The sequence below is a fragment of the Enhydra lutris genome, unplaced genomic scaffold, assembly GCF_002288905.1.
Source record: "Enhydra lutris kenyoni isolate GAN:26980312 unplaced genomic scaffold, ASM228890v2 scaffoldscaffold16, whole genome shotgun sequence".
Lineage (NCBI taxonomy): Eukaryota > Metazoa > Chordata > Mammalia > Carnivora > Mustelidae > Enhydra > Enhydra lutris.
In genome coordinates this window covers 510-18,533 of record NW_019154100.1, presented here as the reverse complement: position 1 = coordinate 18,533, position 18,024 = coordinate 510, and the positions used below count along the sequence as shown (strand labels likewise).

The 18,024-nt window shown below is 40.2% G+C and overlaps 1 protein-coding gene across 1 annotated transcript in view; it reads left to right on the top strand.

Annotated features, from left to right (window-relative positions):
• Positions 1-15,114, top strand: part of LOC111147199 (multidrug resistance protein 1-like) — a gene marked incomplete at its 3' end in the record, with an annotated part of 34,768 nt that extends 19,654 nt beyond the window's left edge. Inside the window, exons 4-6 of the mRNA XM_022503093.1 lie at positions 12,323-12,374; positions 14,345-14,536; positions 14,943-15,114. Of these exons, the coding sequence (XP_022358801.1) occupies positions 12,323-12,374; positions 14,345-14,536; positions 14,943-15,114 (416 nt within the window). The remainder of the gene's footprint in view (positions 1-12,322; positions 12,375-14,344; positions 14,537-14,942) is intronic.
• Positions 15,115-18,024: the final 2,910 nt, after the last annotated feature.

Sequence of the window (18,024 nt, the reverse complement as noted above, 5' to 3'; positions counted from 1 at the left end):
AAAATTTTCTCAGTGAAGTGAGAAGACACTTGGCTGATAAAGGAAAGAGATCTAAAACAGTCTTCCAGGAGAGCAGGAAAGAGACTGAACCATTGAAAAGATTTGGGTGCCATACACACTCTAACATTCACAGTTGACTGTAGAGGAACTGGTTGATATCTCTGAGCTCTCAAGTCACCTTTGGTCAAGCCTAAATTGATTTAAACTCAGCTTCCCAAAGACTTACAACCTGGTGTGCGCTCAAGTGGTAGAGCTTTTGAAAATGTCTGTTTGAGAATACATTTGACAATACATGGATATTCACATAGCTTTTTCAATTTTTAGTCTCTGATGAATGTTATGAATCTTTTCCCCCAAAATGTGCGTATAAATATTCATACCGATTTGGGGTATTTATAGATCCTTTGATACCTGTCAGTGGTCCTAGGAACCCCATTTTTGTAATTCTGAAGAATGCATTGTTTACCTTGAGGCTGGCTTACTTGAGTTCTGTGAATGCAGATAGGAGTTGGGCCAGAAAATTTTAGAGTATGTTTGAGCTATGTAAAATTCCTTTGTATTTATTATGTCCTTTTATGGCATTCAGAAGGAGCTGCCAAAAAATGCATCTTGGAATTGGCCCCTTTCTTTTATACCATTCACCCAAAGGAAGTTCACAGTGCTAGGTTTATTGGTTCCTCTGCATGCTGTATCTGGCAATATTCTTTGGAGTTAGTTTTCCTAACACATTATAGTGGAAGAATCAAATCTTTAGTACTCTGGTAGCCCAGCAGTTCTTACGTGTACATCTGTGCCCATTCGTTTTGGTTTAAGATTTTATTTATTTTTTATTTTTTTTATTTTTTTGAGAGAGAGAGCATACAAGAGGAGGGTAGAGGGAGAAGCAGATTCCCGCTGAGCAGGGAGCCCAATGTGGGACTTGATCCCAGGTCCCTGAGATCATAACCTGAGCTGAAGGCAGACACTTAACCCACTGAGCCACCCAGATGCCCCCATCTGTGCCCATGCTGATTCTCAACTACTGTAATGTCCAGTGGCCTTTTTTTAAAAACTGCATTAAGATTTTTTTTTAAAGATTTTATTTATTTATTTGACACACACAGAAAGATCACAAGTAGGCAGAGAGGCAGGCAGAGAGAGAGGAGGAAGCAGGCTCCCCGCTGAGCAGAGAGTCTGATGTGGGACTCGATTCCAGGACCCTGAAACCATGACCTGAGCCGAAGGCAGAGGCTTTAACCCATTGAACCACCCAGGCACCCCAAGATTTTTATACACTATATTTTCATTACCCAGATATTATCTCTTACTTTATGTAAAAACAATGGATTTCTTTAAGTGGGAGTCCTAATTATGACTATGTCTACCTCCTGCAGATATGATGAGATGGACAGTAATCAGACTCATTTATCTAATAAGCATGCATGAGTTCCCAGACAGTGGTCCAGGTGCAGAGACTGGCTCCCTGAGAGGCCTGTGTGTCTGCCTACTTGTCGCGGCCGGCGCGACAAATCAACCAGGAATGTGAGGGTAAAAGGATGGTGAAAAGAAATTAAGAGACAAAGAGATGGGGGCAGGAGGAGCACTGAGGAGGATGTCCAACAGTGCCGATTTTATTCCACATCTATTAAGCATTTATAAGGCAGACCACAATAGAAGGAGTAATACATCAGTATCTAGTCAGATAGCCGCCAAGTTCCTATAACAAGTTTACATTAACTACAAACAAATCTTGTGATGCCGGGTAATCACGGCTAATGCCATTAGCTACTATTGATACAAGAAGTTACAATCAACCAGGGAGTGGGTTATGGGAAGTACAGGAACAACAAGGACCAACTAAGAATTCATGACCCTGACCACATTGTTCCCTTCTGTAGGGAGAGCGTGTGGGAAGTCACATAGGCGAGCGCAGGACACGTAGCACAGACCCTTCCTCAGTGTTACTCAACTTTCCTGTCCTTAACCCCTTATCAAGGCGTCCAGACTTTAAAGGAGACACAAGTCAGGGCCTGGTTTGATCCAACCATGCCATAGTCTCCAACACCTACTGATCAGTCTCCCAGACTGGAGAATGGCTGCATGGGTGGTCACAGCAGGCTCCTTCACAGATGCCTGCAATACGTGTTTTCCAGCTGGGGTTGTAGTTGACGTTGCATTCCTCTCCTGTACTCCCCCTTTAACTCACTCTTCTAATCTTGGGAAAGCTTTGAACTGTGCTTCTATCAGGCTCTTAGGTGGTACCGTATTTAACTGTTAGGAAGCAGGCTCTGGAGTTGGACTGCCTGGCCACAAGCCCCCCTACCTTCACCATTTTTCAGTTTTGAGCTTTGGGGGATTTCTTCATACTCTAATTTCCTTATCTATAAAAATGTTGACTTTTTAATGTTATTTTACATAGAACATATTTCTATGTAGAACATATTTCATGGAGTGGTTGTGAAAATTAAATGGATTCATCATTTAAGGCTCAAAGAACAGGGCCTAGTTTATAAAAAGCACTCAGTAAATGGTCATTACCATGGTCATGTCATCGGTAAACTCATGCTTCCATGTTCTTCACAGAAAACCTGCATAACTTCCAGTGATGATGTGGTTCTTTATATCATTTCATCTTTATAGAACTCTGTGACACTTAATTTTTATATTGTTTAAAGCTTGAGACATATCTAGAGTTACTCAGTCCTTGTTATAGATGTGGATAGTTGTACATTTCAGCAGCATTTCCTTAGTAACTGTGAACCACTAGCCATGCCTTTCTGAGAAGGCAAGGTCCTCAAACGATGGCCCAGGGGTCAAATCTGGACTGTTGCCTAATTTTTTTTTTAAAGATTTTATATTTATTTGACAGATAGAGATCACAAGTAGGCAGAGAGGCAGGCAGTGAGAGAGGGAGGGAAGCAGGCTCCCCGCTGAGCAGAGAGCCGATGCGGGGCTTGATCCCAGGACCCTGAGATCATGACCTGAGCCAAAGGCAGCAGCTTAACCCACTGAGCCACCCAGGCGCCCAAGATAATATATATATATTTTTTAAGATTTTATTTATTTGACAGAGAGAGAGATGACCAGTAGGCAGAGAGGGGGAAGAAGTCTCCCTGCTGAGCAGAGAGCCCATTGCGGGGCTCGATCCCAGGATCCTGAGATCACGACCTGAGCCAAAGGCAGAGGCTTAACTCACTGAGCCACCCAGGCGCCCCTGTTGCCTAATTTTGTAATGCTTGTGAGCTAAAGGATGGTTTTCTATTTTTAAATCATTGGGGGAAAAAAAAGAAGAATAATATTTTGTGACACAGGATAATTATATAAAATTGAAATTTCAGTATCTGCAAATAAAATTTTAATAGAATACAGCTATGCCCATTCATTTGCATATTTTTGGTGGCTTCTTTAACACTCCTCTGGTGCAGTAGAATTGTTGTGACAGAGACCATATGGTCTCCAAAGCCTAAAGTATTTACCTTCTGACTCTTTCCAGTAAAGGATCACCAGTCCCTGAGGTCAGGCACTGAATGGGGGGTTATTATCTTCAATTGTTCAATCTGTAAACTTGTGCTAAACTGTTCCATATGCCAGGCACAGTACATGTCTTAAGTATTCATTCCCACCCCCCAAGAGACTTAGTGGAGTGGGAGGAATGAATACATGAACCCACAAATGTGGGTATTAGTGCTGTGATACAGAGATATACAAAATACCTGGGAAAGGAGAAGGGCACCTGACTCCATATATAAGAATCATAGGAGGGGTCCAAGAGGAGGTGATAACCAGATTTGATCAGCATCGTACCTCTCTCCTGCACAAAATAAACATGTTCTTTGTAACAAGTGAAATTCCTCTAAAATAAATATTGAGGAAAAAATAAGTTAATATCCTTCTCTCAGCACCACCCCTTATTGCCACTACCCTGCTATATATCCTTCCATGTGTTTCCAAAAGCAGTGTGCAATCTCTACTGCAATTTTTAGTCAGGGACACTCAGTTCCCTGTCGCTCACCTGCTTGTCTGCAGATTGCCGTTTCCAGATAACAAATAATTTGTGGGGACAGCCTCAAAGGCTTTGATGCTGGGCCTAGAGATGAGAGCAAATGAGCTCCCTGATGTTTCTGGAGGCAGAGCCAGTCTACTGGACTCCCAGGACCCTGACACTCTGACCTTTCTTCTTTTGCCCTCCCACTGTAAAACCTCATTACCTCTCCATGGGGGTAGACTAAGGAACAGAACCTCCTTGTTGGACAAGAAGTATTCCTTAGGTAGAGGAGACTTGGATTTGCTAAGGCTTTTAAAGCCTGAGAGTTTCACAGTAAACATTGGATTTAACCAGACAGCTCTTAAAACTTAAAGTGAACAGGTCCCTCTCTGCTGCTACAGTAAACCCCTGCAAGAGGTCTTTCTTTTCTGCCAATGTCTTGTCCTGATAATCAGACATGGGCCTTTGTCCTGCTCTTTTTGCTGTGGACCTGATTTCTTGACACCCTACTCCCATCTGTCTTTATCTTGTTTTTAGAATTTGCCTTTGCCTGAAAATCCAGGCCTGGGGAACTCTCTGGTCTTGTTGTACAACTTTGCTGAACAAAACTTAACCACTGCTGAATTTCTGTGATATTCCGTGAGTTCTCATCTTCCTCAGGAGACTGTCAACTTTCTGGAAATGCCCAGATAAAGACGATTGTGATTTTAGACATGTGTTGAAGGTGACAGGTTGGGTACAACTGTAAATGACAACCAGGCAGTTGAAGAAATCAGACTGAATCTTGGCCTTCAGAAAAGGACTAGAGAGTTGACAATATTTGAGTGGAAGGGATGTTAAACCTCCCGGGATAAGATGTAGAGAAACGTAGAAAGGGTGAGAGCCTTAAGCCTTGAGAAAAGACTCCATCGTTTACAATAACTAAAACTAACGTTTACTGAGCATGTGTGGGCACTCTTCTTAGTACATTACATGTATGGACTCCTTTATTCTTGACAGATTAGGAAAGGGGTCCAGCGGGTTGAGTAAATTTAAATTGCCTCTGGTCATAGAGATGGTAATGAGGATTCAAGCCCAGGCAGACTGGTCCCAAGCCCATGCACTGGAGGAGACAGAGGGACACGCAGAAAGGAAAATGCTAAAGATAACATGCTGATCCAGAAATTAAGGGATATGGAGGGTATTTTCCATGCCTTGTGGTGGTTATCAGCCCTAGGTACTCGTTCAATACACACTTGATTACTTATTCTCTCTAATGCTTCCATTTATGATACACCCACACTGATGGCTTTTTTCTTTCTCCATAACTATATTATGGTTGGTTCTATTTTGTCTCCTCCACACTGGTGGCCAAGGAATGGAGAAAATGTAAGTCACTCAAAATCTAGTATAGTTTCATAATTCAGACAAAAAGAGGAAATGTGGAAAGAGCTTACTTTCATATTTATCATTTCAATTCCCCTGCTCTAAAACTCATGAGGAACATGAAAACATCATCTGTATTTTGCTGCTTTAACTATGAGTGAATAAATCATGTACAGATCTTGAGTATGTGTTTCAAGACTTTGACGTACACAAAAAACATTGCCCTGTGTGCCCTCAAGGCCAGCATTTTGTATGCTCCAAAGTAGAATGATATAGATAATATTTGAATTCTAAGTATTTCATAAAAATTTCCATAATGGATCTTTTTTCTTGCATTTGCTCAAGGCTTTCCTCTGCCCCTAACCATTTCACTAGAAAAATCCTTAGAGCTCAATTTCTGGAAAATTGAGTATCCAATGTTGATAACATATTTGGAAGTATACTTTCTGCTTGGCATTTTTTGAAGTTTGTATTAATGTTAAAGATACGGCTAGTATTTCTAGAATAGTAGTAGAATGTAGCCAGATTTTTTGTGTGTGTGATTATTAGGAGAATGCTTTTCAAGCCAAAAAGTAGATTAGCTACCATGTCATCTCTACAATTTATAGTAAAGACAACATTAAAAAAGATATGTAGATAATATTTGACCTATTTCTGATCCTTAAAAAATGGAATGAACCTAATGAAAAATTGAATCATGGGATTTCGTAGGCAAAAAGAGGCCTAGAACTTGGCCCAAACCCATAATTTTATAGCTATAGAAGGCAAGACCAAGGAAGTTGAAGCCATGTAAACACAATGGAATTGCTTGCCAGTTTTCAGAGCTACCTTTTAGTCTGATATTTTGTCAACTCTACTACTAGTGGTTTCAAACTCTGCCAAAAATTGTGGTAGACAATTTTTCACTTGATGTTTTCTCTATGATGACATCCTGTACATTTGCTTTTAGGTATGTCAGGCAAGGCAGCCATGAGATGTAGCTCTTCAGGCCAGGGATGTGAAGAAAGCACACCTGAGGAGAGTGTGGCTCCTGGAGTCACCTGTCCCCTGCACTAAGCCCAGCCTCACTGAGCGGCAGGCTCTAGCCTGGGCCAGTGCTGGAGGGATTGATCATCTAGGTAAAAGGCCCAAATTCCACTTGCATGTGGTTGACGGAGCTTCCTGCACAGGAAGACTGGAAGGACTGGGCTCCTAGTGTTCTTGAGCTAGAATGCCCCTTGTGGCTCATCTAATCACACTGCCCCCCACCACCACTGGGTATATAATGTCTCTCATGGAACATCTTCTTCATGGAGAGCCTTCCTTGGTTGAAAGAGGTGGGAGGGGAGCTCAGAGCCAGGATCTCTGCTCATTGTCTGCTCTGCTACCACCCGCCACAGTGCTGAGCTCACTCCACATAGAGTCCACCAGAAATATCTCTGGCTACAACCTGTGTGCGGAGCCATCCTCATCGCCGCTGATGTGACTCTAACTTTCTAACTCCACTTTGCCCAGCTGCATCCAGTTCTTCACAAGCTGTCACTGTGAGCTTTTACAAACCCAAGTCAGGTCACAGCTCTCCCAGTGGTTTTCTGTTGCATGGAATAAATAGAAACTCCTTTCACGGGCCAGTATGGCTCCCATGACCTTGCCCGCTCCTGCCCATCAGTCTCGTTGCTTACCCCATCCACAGCAGCCTTCTCTCTGTTCTCTGAGTGTTCCCTTTTTCTTCCTGGCTTGGGTTGTTGCAGAAACTGCCCATCTCTCTGTAAGGGCTTCTTAACTTTGACTTCTCCCTCAGAAAGACCTTTTGTCTCTAACCCACCTGAAAGTCACTATAGCATTACTGCTTGTCTCAACAAGATTTATTACTTAAAAATTACCTTGTGGATTTATTGGATTACTTCTTTATTACAGCTTGTCAAGTGGGAAGAAAGGCACCGGGGGCAGGGAGAGAGGAAGTTCCTGGGAAAAACTATCTTAGAAATTTCAGCATTGGAGGTTTGGGCCTGAGAGTAAAAGGATTTCCTGTTTGTGCAGAAATCCAATAAGATTAGAACAAAATGGATTTCTCATGCTAGGTTGTCTCCCTGGTGTCTGAAATAGTGCCTAAGATGAAAGCTCTGTGGCAGATGGGTTCTGAAAATCTCTTATAATACACTCTCCTTTTCCCTTAGGAAAATTGCAAAACATATTTATGTCTCATACTTTTATTCATACTGTTCTTAAGTGTTCAGTAGGTAAAATTATGAAACATACTGAGATATTTGTGTCAGATAAAAATGCAATGTAGTGTGATCCTTAAATAGCATAGAGTCTTTGGTCATGGTAGTGGGCACTACTCAGTTGTGGTTTCTTTGAAGTCTTGCTTGGGTAGTAAGGTACTGGTTTAGTCTATCTTTTTAATCTTATATGAGGCACTTATATACAAAATAGAATGATTGGATGGAATATTTGCGCAGTTGTCTGCATGTGTGGTGGCTTTGTGAAACCACTTGTAAACCTTTGGGACAAGCTAGGTTACAGCAGGTAGAGCAGGGTATTGAGGAGACAAAGAAAACTATGGGAGTTCATTTATGCAGTGGGCATGGGAGGCAGAGATAGATACCGATCCCCATAGTTCTAGCATTGACTTAGTAAATTGAGTCAGGTGTCAGTTACTCTGGAGTTCTCTGACAAGGTGAGTCACTCTACTAGGAGTAAGCCATTGGAGACGCGGTCTTATTTGAACATATTCATGGAGAAGGAATCGTTATCAGAAGGGGAAAAAATGTGGTAAAAGGCATTACTGGTAGAGAAAGGAGAATGAATAGAAGCTTGGAGGAAGAAAGTTGTCATCACTTCTCGGCTAAATCTCAGGGTGTGGAAAATATTCTTCAGTCTAAAAGGGTGGAGCTCAGCCTAATGACATTTAATCAAAATACTTTGTCATGGTCTGTGTACTCTCCAGTCCCCAAGGACAAATGCTTCAGGAACAGAGAAACCAAGAAAAAACTCAGACATTATTATTATTATTATTTAATGCTGCAACAAACCTCCCTCCAGACAGTGACTACACAGTGCCCTAGTGCTGAAATGAGAAAGGTGTGGGGGTAAAGAAAATGTTTGGAAAATCATTCATTGACCTTTCAAAAATGTTATCCTGTCAGATATATTGTGACAAGGTTGAAAAGGTGCTAATATGACATGTTACAGATCTTGGACTTTATCCTTGATTCAATAAACACATACACACACACACACATACACACACACACACACACAGTGTGTGTGTGTGTGTGTGTGTGTGTGTGTGTATTTGACAGAGTGAGAGCATGGGGGAGGTAGGGACAGAGGGAGAGGGAAGGAGAGCATCTCAAGTAGACTCCACACCCATTGTGGAGCCTAATGCAGTGCTCAACCCCACAACCCTGAGATCATGACCTGAGCCCAAATCAAGAGACAGACACTTAACTGACTGAGTCACCCAGGCGCCCCAGCATGGTTATATTTTTGTTTGCAAAAATAAAATCTGATGACAATGTGAAGACCTGATTGAGTAGAAAAACAAGTTAGGATCTCTTATTAGAGGAGAGGAATGGGATGACGGGGCCCTGAACCAGAACACTGACCCTGAGGAAGGAGAGGATTTGAATAGCTCCAGTCCGGATATGGGAATCCCTACAGCTGTGGAAGTGGTTGAAGTCACCCTGGGAGTGTGCATGGAAGTCTGGGAAACACCAGCTTGTAGGGAGAGGGAGAACATGAGAAATCAGTGAATGACACTAAAAGGCATCACAGTCATGGAGGAACCAGGAGAAGGAGATTCTGGAAGCCAGAGGAGGAGAAAGTGATCAAGAGTCTGAGCAAGTATTTTATTAAAACAAAAGGTGCACTTAAATCTTTGGCTTTCCTGTACTCATTATTTGGTTGATATTGTTAGGTGTGTACACACACACACACACACATAAACACACACATGTTATACAGAGAGTTTCTGGCTTTTCCTACTGAAAAACAGTATTAATTTTTGGATACTATTTAAGCATTCTTCCTTATAACTATTGGATTGGGCGTAACCCTTGAGATCCATACAAGTAAATAGTAACTGGACCGTATGATCTCTCAGGTCATTTCAGCTTGAAAGTTTCGATTTTGTGAGGCACGTGGGTGGCTCAGTCACTTGAGCATCCGGCTCTTGGTTTTGGCTTGGGTCATGATCTCAGGGTTGTGGGATCCAGCCTCATGTCAGGCTCTGCACTCAGCGTGGTGTCCACTTGAAGATTCTCTCCCTCTGCCCATCCCTCCACTTACGCACATGCTCATTTGCTCTCTCCAAAATAAATCTTTTTAAAGTTTTGACTTTGTGAAGGCATGCCTAACTAAGGATGAGCATTTTGTGAGAAGCTCATAGAGGCAGGGAAAATCTCTGGACCAGAGCACTTTTAATTAATAAGATTTGATTGGAGGAAAAGAAAGTTGGTTGGAGGGAGTCCAGAGAATGTAGCATTGTTATTTCATTAGTCAGTAGCAATTATCTCTGTCAGATGATTTGAATGCCTCATTGTTATTCTGACTGGCACAGTTTTATACAACTGAAGCACAAGTAGAAGGCACTTGGTGCTGAAGTTAGAGTCTGATGACTACATTTCTGTATGTATATACATACACATATACATATATTCGTATATGAGAGATACATATGTACATACATATATTTATTTTATGATATAATACATACACATGTGTGAGTGTATGTATGTGTTGTACAAAAACATGAAGGAGTGAATTTTGACCTTTCACATAATTTCTTGCTTTTCGAGCAGTCTAAAGTGACTATGGACCTAGAAGCCACCATTTGTTTAAATTCTCTTTGTTCCTTACCTCTAGAATTGAGAAAACTGATAGCAGCAGTGAATAGACAGATTTAGAGCTAGATTTGAGTTTGTCTTGCTTTGGTATTAATACACGCTAGCAACAATACCAGTTAGAAGCATTTCCTGGCTAGATGGAAAAGATTGAAAATCCCTAATGAGAGATCTTCTTAGACTCCTGTTTTAGAAGATCTTATGTGGAGATCTTTTTCTCATGTAGAGAAAAATCCTCACCCAGCTACCTATTTAATATTTTGTCCTTGAAAATACAGAGCAGAAGCAATCTCATAGCTGATTTAAAAAATCCATCCGGACACACGTATTCTTGCCTTACCGAAGGCAATACGGACAAAAAGTGTTCTGGGCTATGTGCTTTGAGCCGTCGTCTCCGCATCTTTCTATTACTTACTTTCTGTATTACCCCTAAATGTAAATTCCCCGGGGTTCTGTGCTTGCTCACCCTCTTCTCCTTACCCCCCAACCCTGTCCTCGCCGGTAAGAAGAGATAGCTTTTTTCTTTCCTGAATTTATCTATGGCCTCTAGCACATGACTCCTGAATCATTCAGACCAGAGCTCTCTCCAGAACAGGAACTCTAGAGTCTAAATAGTTATTAGACATCTTCAGTTGAATGTTCTAGATACCACAGAATAAAAATCTTCAGAACTGAACCAGTAATCTTCTCATATCTGACCAGATCTGCTATTTTTTTTTCCCCCTGACTTCTTATTTCCCACAGTGATACCACTGCTCTCCAGATGCTTAGGCTTGAGGTCTTGATCGTTTGCACAGCAGTTGCTAGAACCTGTAACTTCTCTTTCTCTGAATCTTATGGGTACTCTCCTTTTCTGTTCTCATTTAGACCCTCTGTGCTTATGTCACTGTAATAGCTTACATTGTTCAATCTTTTTCTAGTCCAGGTAATCATGCATTTCTAGCAGGTAAGTCATCCCAGACCCATCTCTAATCATGTCCTCTTCTGCTCAAACTGCTGAGTGACTACTAGTTTGATACACGTTACCTGTGGGGCCCAGATGATCTTTCCAGCCACATACCCACCTTCTCCCATCCCCACAACATACCCCAGCCAAACTGGCTTCCTCCCTTTTCAAACGTCAATGTGGACTTCTGTCCTCATTGCTCCTTTTGCCAGAAAATCTTTTACTCCTCTTTCCATGCCTGTCAAAATCAGACTCCTCTGAATGAGGCCCTCTCATGACCTAACTTTTGAAATGACTATAGGATTTAAAGTGTGCACCCCCATTGGTCCAGCAACCTTGATTGTCATAATTTATCCTACAAAAATATATACCATACATTCCTCTATAATATACCAATGTGGGTATGTGTAATACAGCATTGCCTGCAACAGTGAAAGGTTGGAAAGAACTGAAATAGACACAACTTTGAAAATATGGAGATACACGTTCATACCCACAGATTGACAGAAAATTGGCCACTGATTGTGGGCTGTGATTTTTCTTTTAAAAGAAGCATGTGTATGTATTTATGTGTGAGTAGACATACATATAGAAAAGAAACTGAAAAAATACACACCAAAATATTGAACAGAAGTGTGTGTGTGTGTGTGTGTGTGTGTGTGTGTGTGTGTGTTGGGTGGGCAGTGTTGAGGTTTTAATGTACCTTGTCTAAAAATGATGACATCTGCTAATCTTGCATGATGAGCTTGGTGGTGCTTATTACATAAACTTTTGTGTTTTATATTTTTTAAATAAAAATGAAAGCTGGAAAAATGCAGTGTTAGATTTAAATGCTAAGCGCTTTAATGTCGAGTATGCAGTGGTATTTAATTATCAGGATAGAGGTCTTAGAAAAGAGTTTCTCTGTGTCATCTCAGAGTAGTATTTCATAAAATATTTTAATTCATGGATGCCAGTATTCCAGCTGACACACTGCTTCTTAATAAATGTGGTTTTCTTCTTGCAAATAAACTTCACTGAATTAAGTCTGTGTGTGGTTGCACGTGTCCAGCAGTGAAGAATTTGAATGGATGCCATAAGGCTTACACATAGTTAGAATATCAGTTTGACCTATTTTTGTGTAAATTATTAAGTGACACAAGTTTGAGTCATTTTTACATACTTATTTTTAATGGAGAACAAAGAGACATAATGGTATATGTTTGTTTTGTGGTGATCTAGGTAATCCAAATGAAGCATCTTTCTTCAACATTCTGGAGGCGGAAATGACCACGTAATTAGACATTTTCCTTACTATTGTTAAGCTTTTCTGTATCCAATTGTAGCATTGTATTTTTGTAGCATAAAATTTTACCTTATTATAATAAAGAGTCAGACTTTTAAGAATAATACCATTGTTAGTTTTCTAGGAGGATACAATGTAAATTTTTTTACTTTTTAAGAAATGAATTTGAGGTGTGAGCTGTAGTCAAGGTTGAGCCTAAATTAGATATATATATGCATTGTAAGTATAGAATATCATAACAGGGAAATTAAAGGAGTTCAAAGTAGCTTTTTAAAAATGTAGTTAAATTAAGAATCACATGTTTACGACGACTTTGTAATTATTAGCTTGCTTCCTGGGTTTTTTTAGTCAAGATATGATGAGATCAGTCAACATAATTTTTTCTTTAACACAGCATCAGATTCTAAACAATGAAATAAAACATCCCAGAATAAATATAGTCCCTCTGACCTTCATTCACCCTGGGAAGCTTTTGTTAATGATTTATATATCTCGAAGTTTGTTCCCCAAAACAGCTTATAAGAAATGTACAAAGGTACTAGTTGGTTAATCAGAAGGTAATGATTACACATTATCCTGTAAATGATCTGTTAGATTTGAAGAAAATAGAGATTCTTGATCATATTTTGAAAGACGAGAAGAAATATTCCTATGGAGAGGCATTTTTTTATATTGAGATGGAAGTGTCTTGTGATAATCTTACAAATACTTAAATATAAATATGTTTTCTTTGAATTAATGTGGATTGATGGTTTAGGATACATTAACTCCTTCTTAAGCATTCTGCTTGCTAAGTGGGGTTTTTTTTGAGCCATTTCTTTCTATGTTGCTTAACACTTGGATAATAATTAATTATTGAGTTGTCTATTAACTATAATTTAGTATTCTCATTACCTCATTCCAGATAAATACTTTGTAATCACAAGGGATAACCTGGGGGAGATGTGTTTACCAAGATGCCTGCTGGTTGAACACCCTGTTATGAATAGTAATCTCCGTGATTATGTTGTTACATAATCATTTTTACAACTTCCGTGTGGCTCATAGCAGCCTTTTTATTGGAGGGTGGCAAGTAATGAACTTGTAAAGATAGGAATATTGGAATCCCATATTTCATTTCAGAATATTTGTCTTTAACCTAAAAATGAACTTGCTTAGTAAGGTGCAAGACTTTTTTTTTTTTTTTTTTTAAATAAAGACTCTGAGCAAAGAAACATAAGTTCACCATTTCTAGATGATCAAGGGTCTAGTTTAGAAGATGGTCAAATTTTTTATTGTTCGAAGCATGCTACTTGATTCATTAAGCATTTTAGGGTAACCCACAAAGGCTAGTTGGGCAGATGATATAAAAATACTTTTTATTTGACTTCTGTGTTCTGCCAGAAGGCCAGGGGACCATTTCCATCTCTGGGCTCCACTTTCTGACAGGTTCTGTCACTTCTTTCTATTCTCCAATGTGCAGAAACACCTCAAAGAGCTCATCAACCCATCCCGAGGCAATCTGAGTAGACAGGAATACAGCGGTAGGTCTTACTCCATGCTCTGATGCTTCAAGGCATCACATGAGCCTTTCCTAGTAACTGGCATATTCTCTGAAGCTTACTGGGTGCCCAGCACTGGCCGAAGTGCATGGCACTCACTGCTGCCTTCCTACTCTTATCTGCATTTCACTGCAGATAAGAAATTAAAAGACTGAGCTTTAGGAAGGTCAAGCCACTTGCCCAGGATGATAGAGCAGTGAAGTGAAGGGCTGGGGTTTGAGCCAAAGCAGAAGCCACAACCCCACTCTACTGGTGTAGATGCAGTTGGAGGCCACCCACCAATTCTGCCTGTCACTACCCCTTCTAATTTAAGGATGGTAAGGCAGCTAGGTGAATGAAAACATATGTACGAGTGGTCTGTGGGGACAGCCGTGGCGATTGGAAAACTGTCTGTGGAGAGTTCTCATTGCTTTGCAGGTATGCCTATTATTACAGTGGGATCGGGGCTGGAGTGCTGGTGGCTGCTTACATCCAGGTGTCCTTCTGGTGCCTGGCTGCTGGAAGACAGATACTCACGATTAGGAAACAGTTTTTTCATGCTATCATGCGACAGGAGATTGGCTGGTTTGATGTCCATGACGTGGGGGAGCTTAACACCCGGCTCACGGAGTAAGTACCCGCTCTTACATTTAACTCAGACATGGTTCTTATCCTCCTTAAATGAAAAGAGAGGTTGTCAGATCTGTTCAGAGATATCAGTGCATAACTCAGAAGTCATTATGAGACTGAATTCCTTCTGGGCAGCAACCATGCCTCATACATCCTTTGGTCCCTACCACCCTGGCAGGGCATGAGGGCATTTGCATGACTAGCAATGAATGAGGGAGACCTGCCAGACTCAGAAAGTCATCTGAGAGCAGTGCAGGAGAGCAACAACATGATGTTTTCTGAGGAAGTTTCTGAGCAGAATCCTGGATGGAAACCAATTGCCCCACGCTCAGAACATAACAGCGAAATGGATTCAGTTGTAATTCGCAATTCTCGTGTTTACTTCTAACACTGTCTGTTCTTTTAGTGATGTCTCCAAAATCAACGAAGGAATTGGTGACAAAATTGGAATGTTCTTTCAGTCAATAGCAACATTTTTCATCGGTTTTATAGTGGGATTTACACGTGGTTGGAAGCTAACCCTTGTGATCTTGGCCATCAGTCCTGTTCTTGGACTGTCAGCTGCTATCTGGGCAAAGGTGAGTAAAGCATGTAAATCCAGATTTTATACTGTCCCTACTACACCTCCCCCCCATGGTGGAAGGCTGTTTTTATATCATATGGTGACCCAGACTATATACTTGATACTTGGTTTTATTTTATTTTATTATTTTTTTTTTTATTTAAGTTCAAGTTAGTTAACGTATAGTGTAGTATTGGTTTCAGGAGTAGAATTTAGTGATTTATCACTTATACCACAAGTGGCCTTATTAATGCCCATCAGCCATTTAGTGCATCCCTCCCTCCCCTCCCCTCCAGCAACTCTCTATTTGTTCTCTACAGTTAAGTCCCTTATGATTTGTCTCCCTCTTTGTTTTTATTTTATTTTTCCTTCCCTTCCCCCATATTCATTTATTTTGTTTCTTAAATTCCATATGTGAGTGAAATCATATGATATTTGTCTTTCTTTGATTTATTTCTCTTAGCATAATACACTCTGGCTCTATCCACGTCATTGCAAATGGCAAGATTTTGTTCTTTTTGGTGGTTGAGTAATATTCCAGTGTATGTATATATGTATACACTCACACACACAGAAACACACCAATTCTTTATCCATTCATCAGTAGATGGACATTTGGGCTCTTTATAATTAGGCTGTTGTTGATAGTGCTGCTGTAAACATTGGGGTGCATATGCTCCCTTCAAATCAGTATTTTTGTACCCTTCGGGTACCTACTTAGTAGAGCAATTGCTGGATCATGGGATAGTACTATTTTTAAATTTCTGAGGAACCTCCACACTGTTTTCTAGAGTTGTTGCACCAGTTTGCACTCCCACCAACAGCTCAAAAGTGTTCTCCTTTCTCTACATCTTTGCCAATGTCTGTTGTTTCCTGAGTTGTTAATTTTAGCCATTCTGACCAATAGTATCTCATTGTGGTTTTGGACTTGTATTTCCCTAGTGATGAGTGATGCTGAGTATTTTTTCATGTGTCTTTTAGCCACTTATATGTCTTCTTTGGAAAAATATCTTTTCATGTCTTCTGTCCTCTTCTTAGCTGGATTATTTATTTTTTGGTTGTTCATTTTCATGAGCTCTTTATAGATTTGGATACTAGCCCTTTATCTGATATGTCATTTGTAAATGTCTTCTCCCATTCCAGAGGCTCCCTTTTAGTTCTGTTGATTTTTTTCCTTCACTGTGCAGAAGCTTATTATCTTGATGAAGTCCCAGTACTTCATTTTTGCTTTTGTTTCCCTTGCCTCCAGAGACATGTGTAATACGAAGTTGCTGCAGCCAAGGTCAGTTTGCTGCCTGTGTTCTCCTCGAGGATTTGGAAGGATCCCTGTCTCACATTTGGGTCTTTCATCCATTTTGAGTCTATTTTCGTGTGTGACATAAGGAAATGGTCCAGTTCCATTCTTCTGCACATGGCTGTCCAATTTTCCTAACACTGTTTGTTTAAGAAACTTTTTTTTTTCCATTGGATATTCTTTCCTGCTTTGTTAAGGATCACTTGACCATAGAGTTAAGGGTCCATTTCTGGAGTCTCTGTTATGTTCCATTGATCTATGTGTCTGTTCTTGTGCCAGTGCCATGCTGTCTTGATGATTACAGCTTTGTAAAGAGCTTGAAGCCTGGGATTGTAATGCCTCCTGCTTTTCTTTTCTTTTTCAACATTCCTTTGCCTACTCAGGGTCTTTTTTGGTTTCATACAAATTTAAGGATTGTTTATTCTAGTTCTGTGAAAAACACTGGTGGCATTTTGGTATTTTGATCAGGATTGCATTCCATGTGAAGATTGCTTTGGGTAATACAGACATTATAACAATATTTGTTCTTCTAATCCCTGAGCCTGGAATGTTTTTCCATTTCTTTGTGTCTTCAGTTTCTTTCATAGGTGTTCTATAGTTTTCAGTGCAGATGTTTTACCTCTTTGATTAGATTTATTCCTAGGAATCTTCTGGTTTTTTGTGCAATTGTAAATGGGATTGATAACTTGATTTCTCTTTCTACTGCTTCACTATTTAGGTATAGAAATGCAACAGATTTCTGTATGTTGATTTTATATCCTGCAACTTGGCTGAATTTGTGTGTCAGTTCTAGCAATTTTTTGGTGGAGTCTTTTGGGTTTTCTACAGAGAAAATCATAGTCATCTATGAATAATGAAAGCTTGACCTCTTCCTGGCCAATTTGGGTCCCTTTTATTTCTTTTTGTTATCTGATTGTTGAGGCTAGGACTTCCAGTACTATGTTGAACAATAGTGGTGAGAGTGGACATCCCTGTTGTGTTCCTGATCTTAGAGGAAAAGCTCCCAGTTTTTCTGGTTTTTCCCCATTGATGATGATATTAGCTGTGGGTCTTTCATATATGGCCTTTCTGATGTCATGGTATATTCTTCTATCCCCACTTTCTTGAGGGTTTTTATCAAGAAAGGATGCTGTATTTTGTCAAAAGTGTTTTCTGTACTTATTGAAAGGATCCTAATATTTTTTTGATTTTTTAATTTTAAATTTTTTATTTTTTATTAACATATAATGTCTTATTAGCCCCAGGGGTACAGGTCTGTGAATTGCCAGGTTTACACACTTCACAGCACTCACCACAGCACATACCTTCCCCAGTGTCCATAACCCAACCACCCTCTCCTTCCCCCCTCCCCCCAGCAACCCTCAGTTTGTTTTGTGAGGTTAAGAGTCTCTTATGGTTTGTCTCCCTCCCGATCCCATCTTGTTTCACTTTTTCCTTCAGATCCTTTCTAATATTCATGTGGTCTTTCATATTGATTGATTTGCAGATATTGAACTATCCCTGAAGCCCAGGAATAAATCTCACTTGATTGTGGGGAATAATTCTTTCATTGTACTGTTGAATCCAGTATGCTAATATCTTGTTGAGAATTCTTGTATCCATGTTCATCAGGGATATTGGTCTGTAATTCTC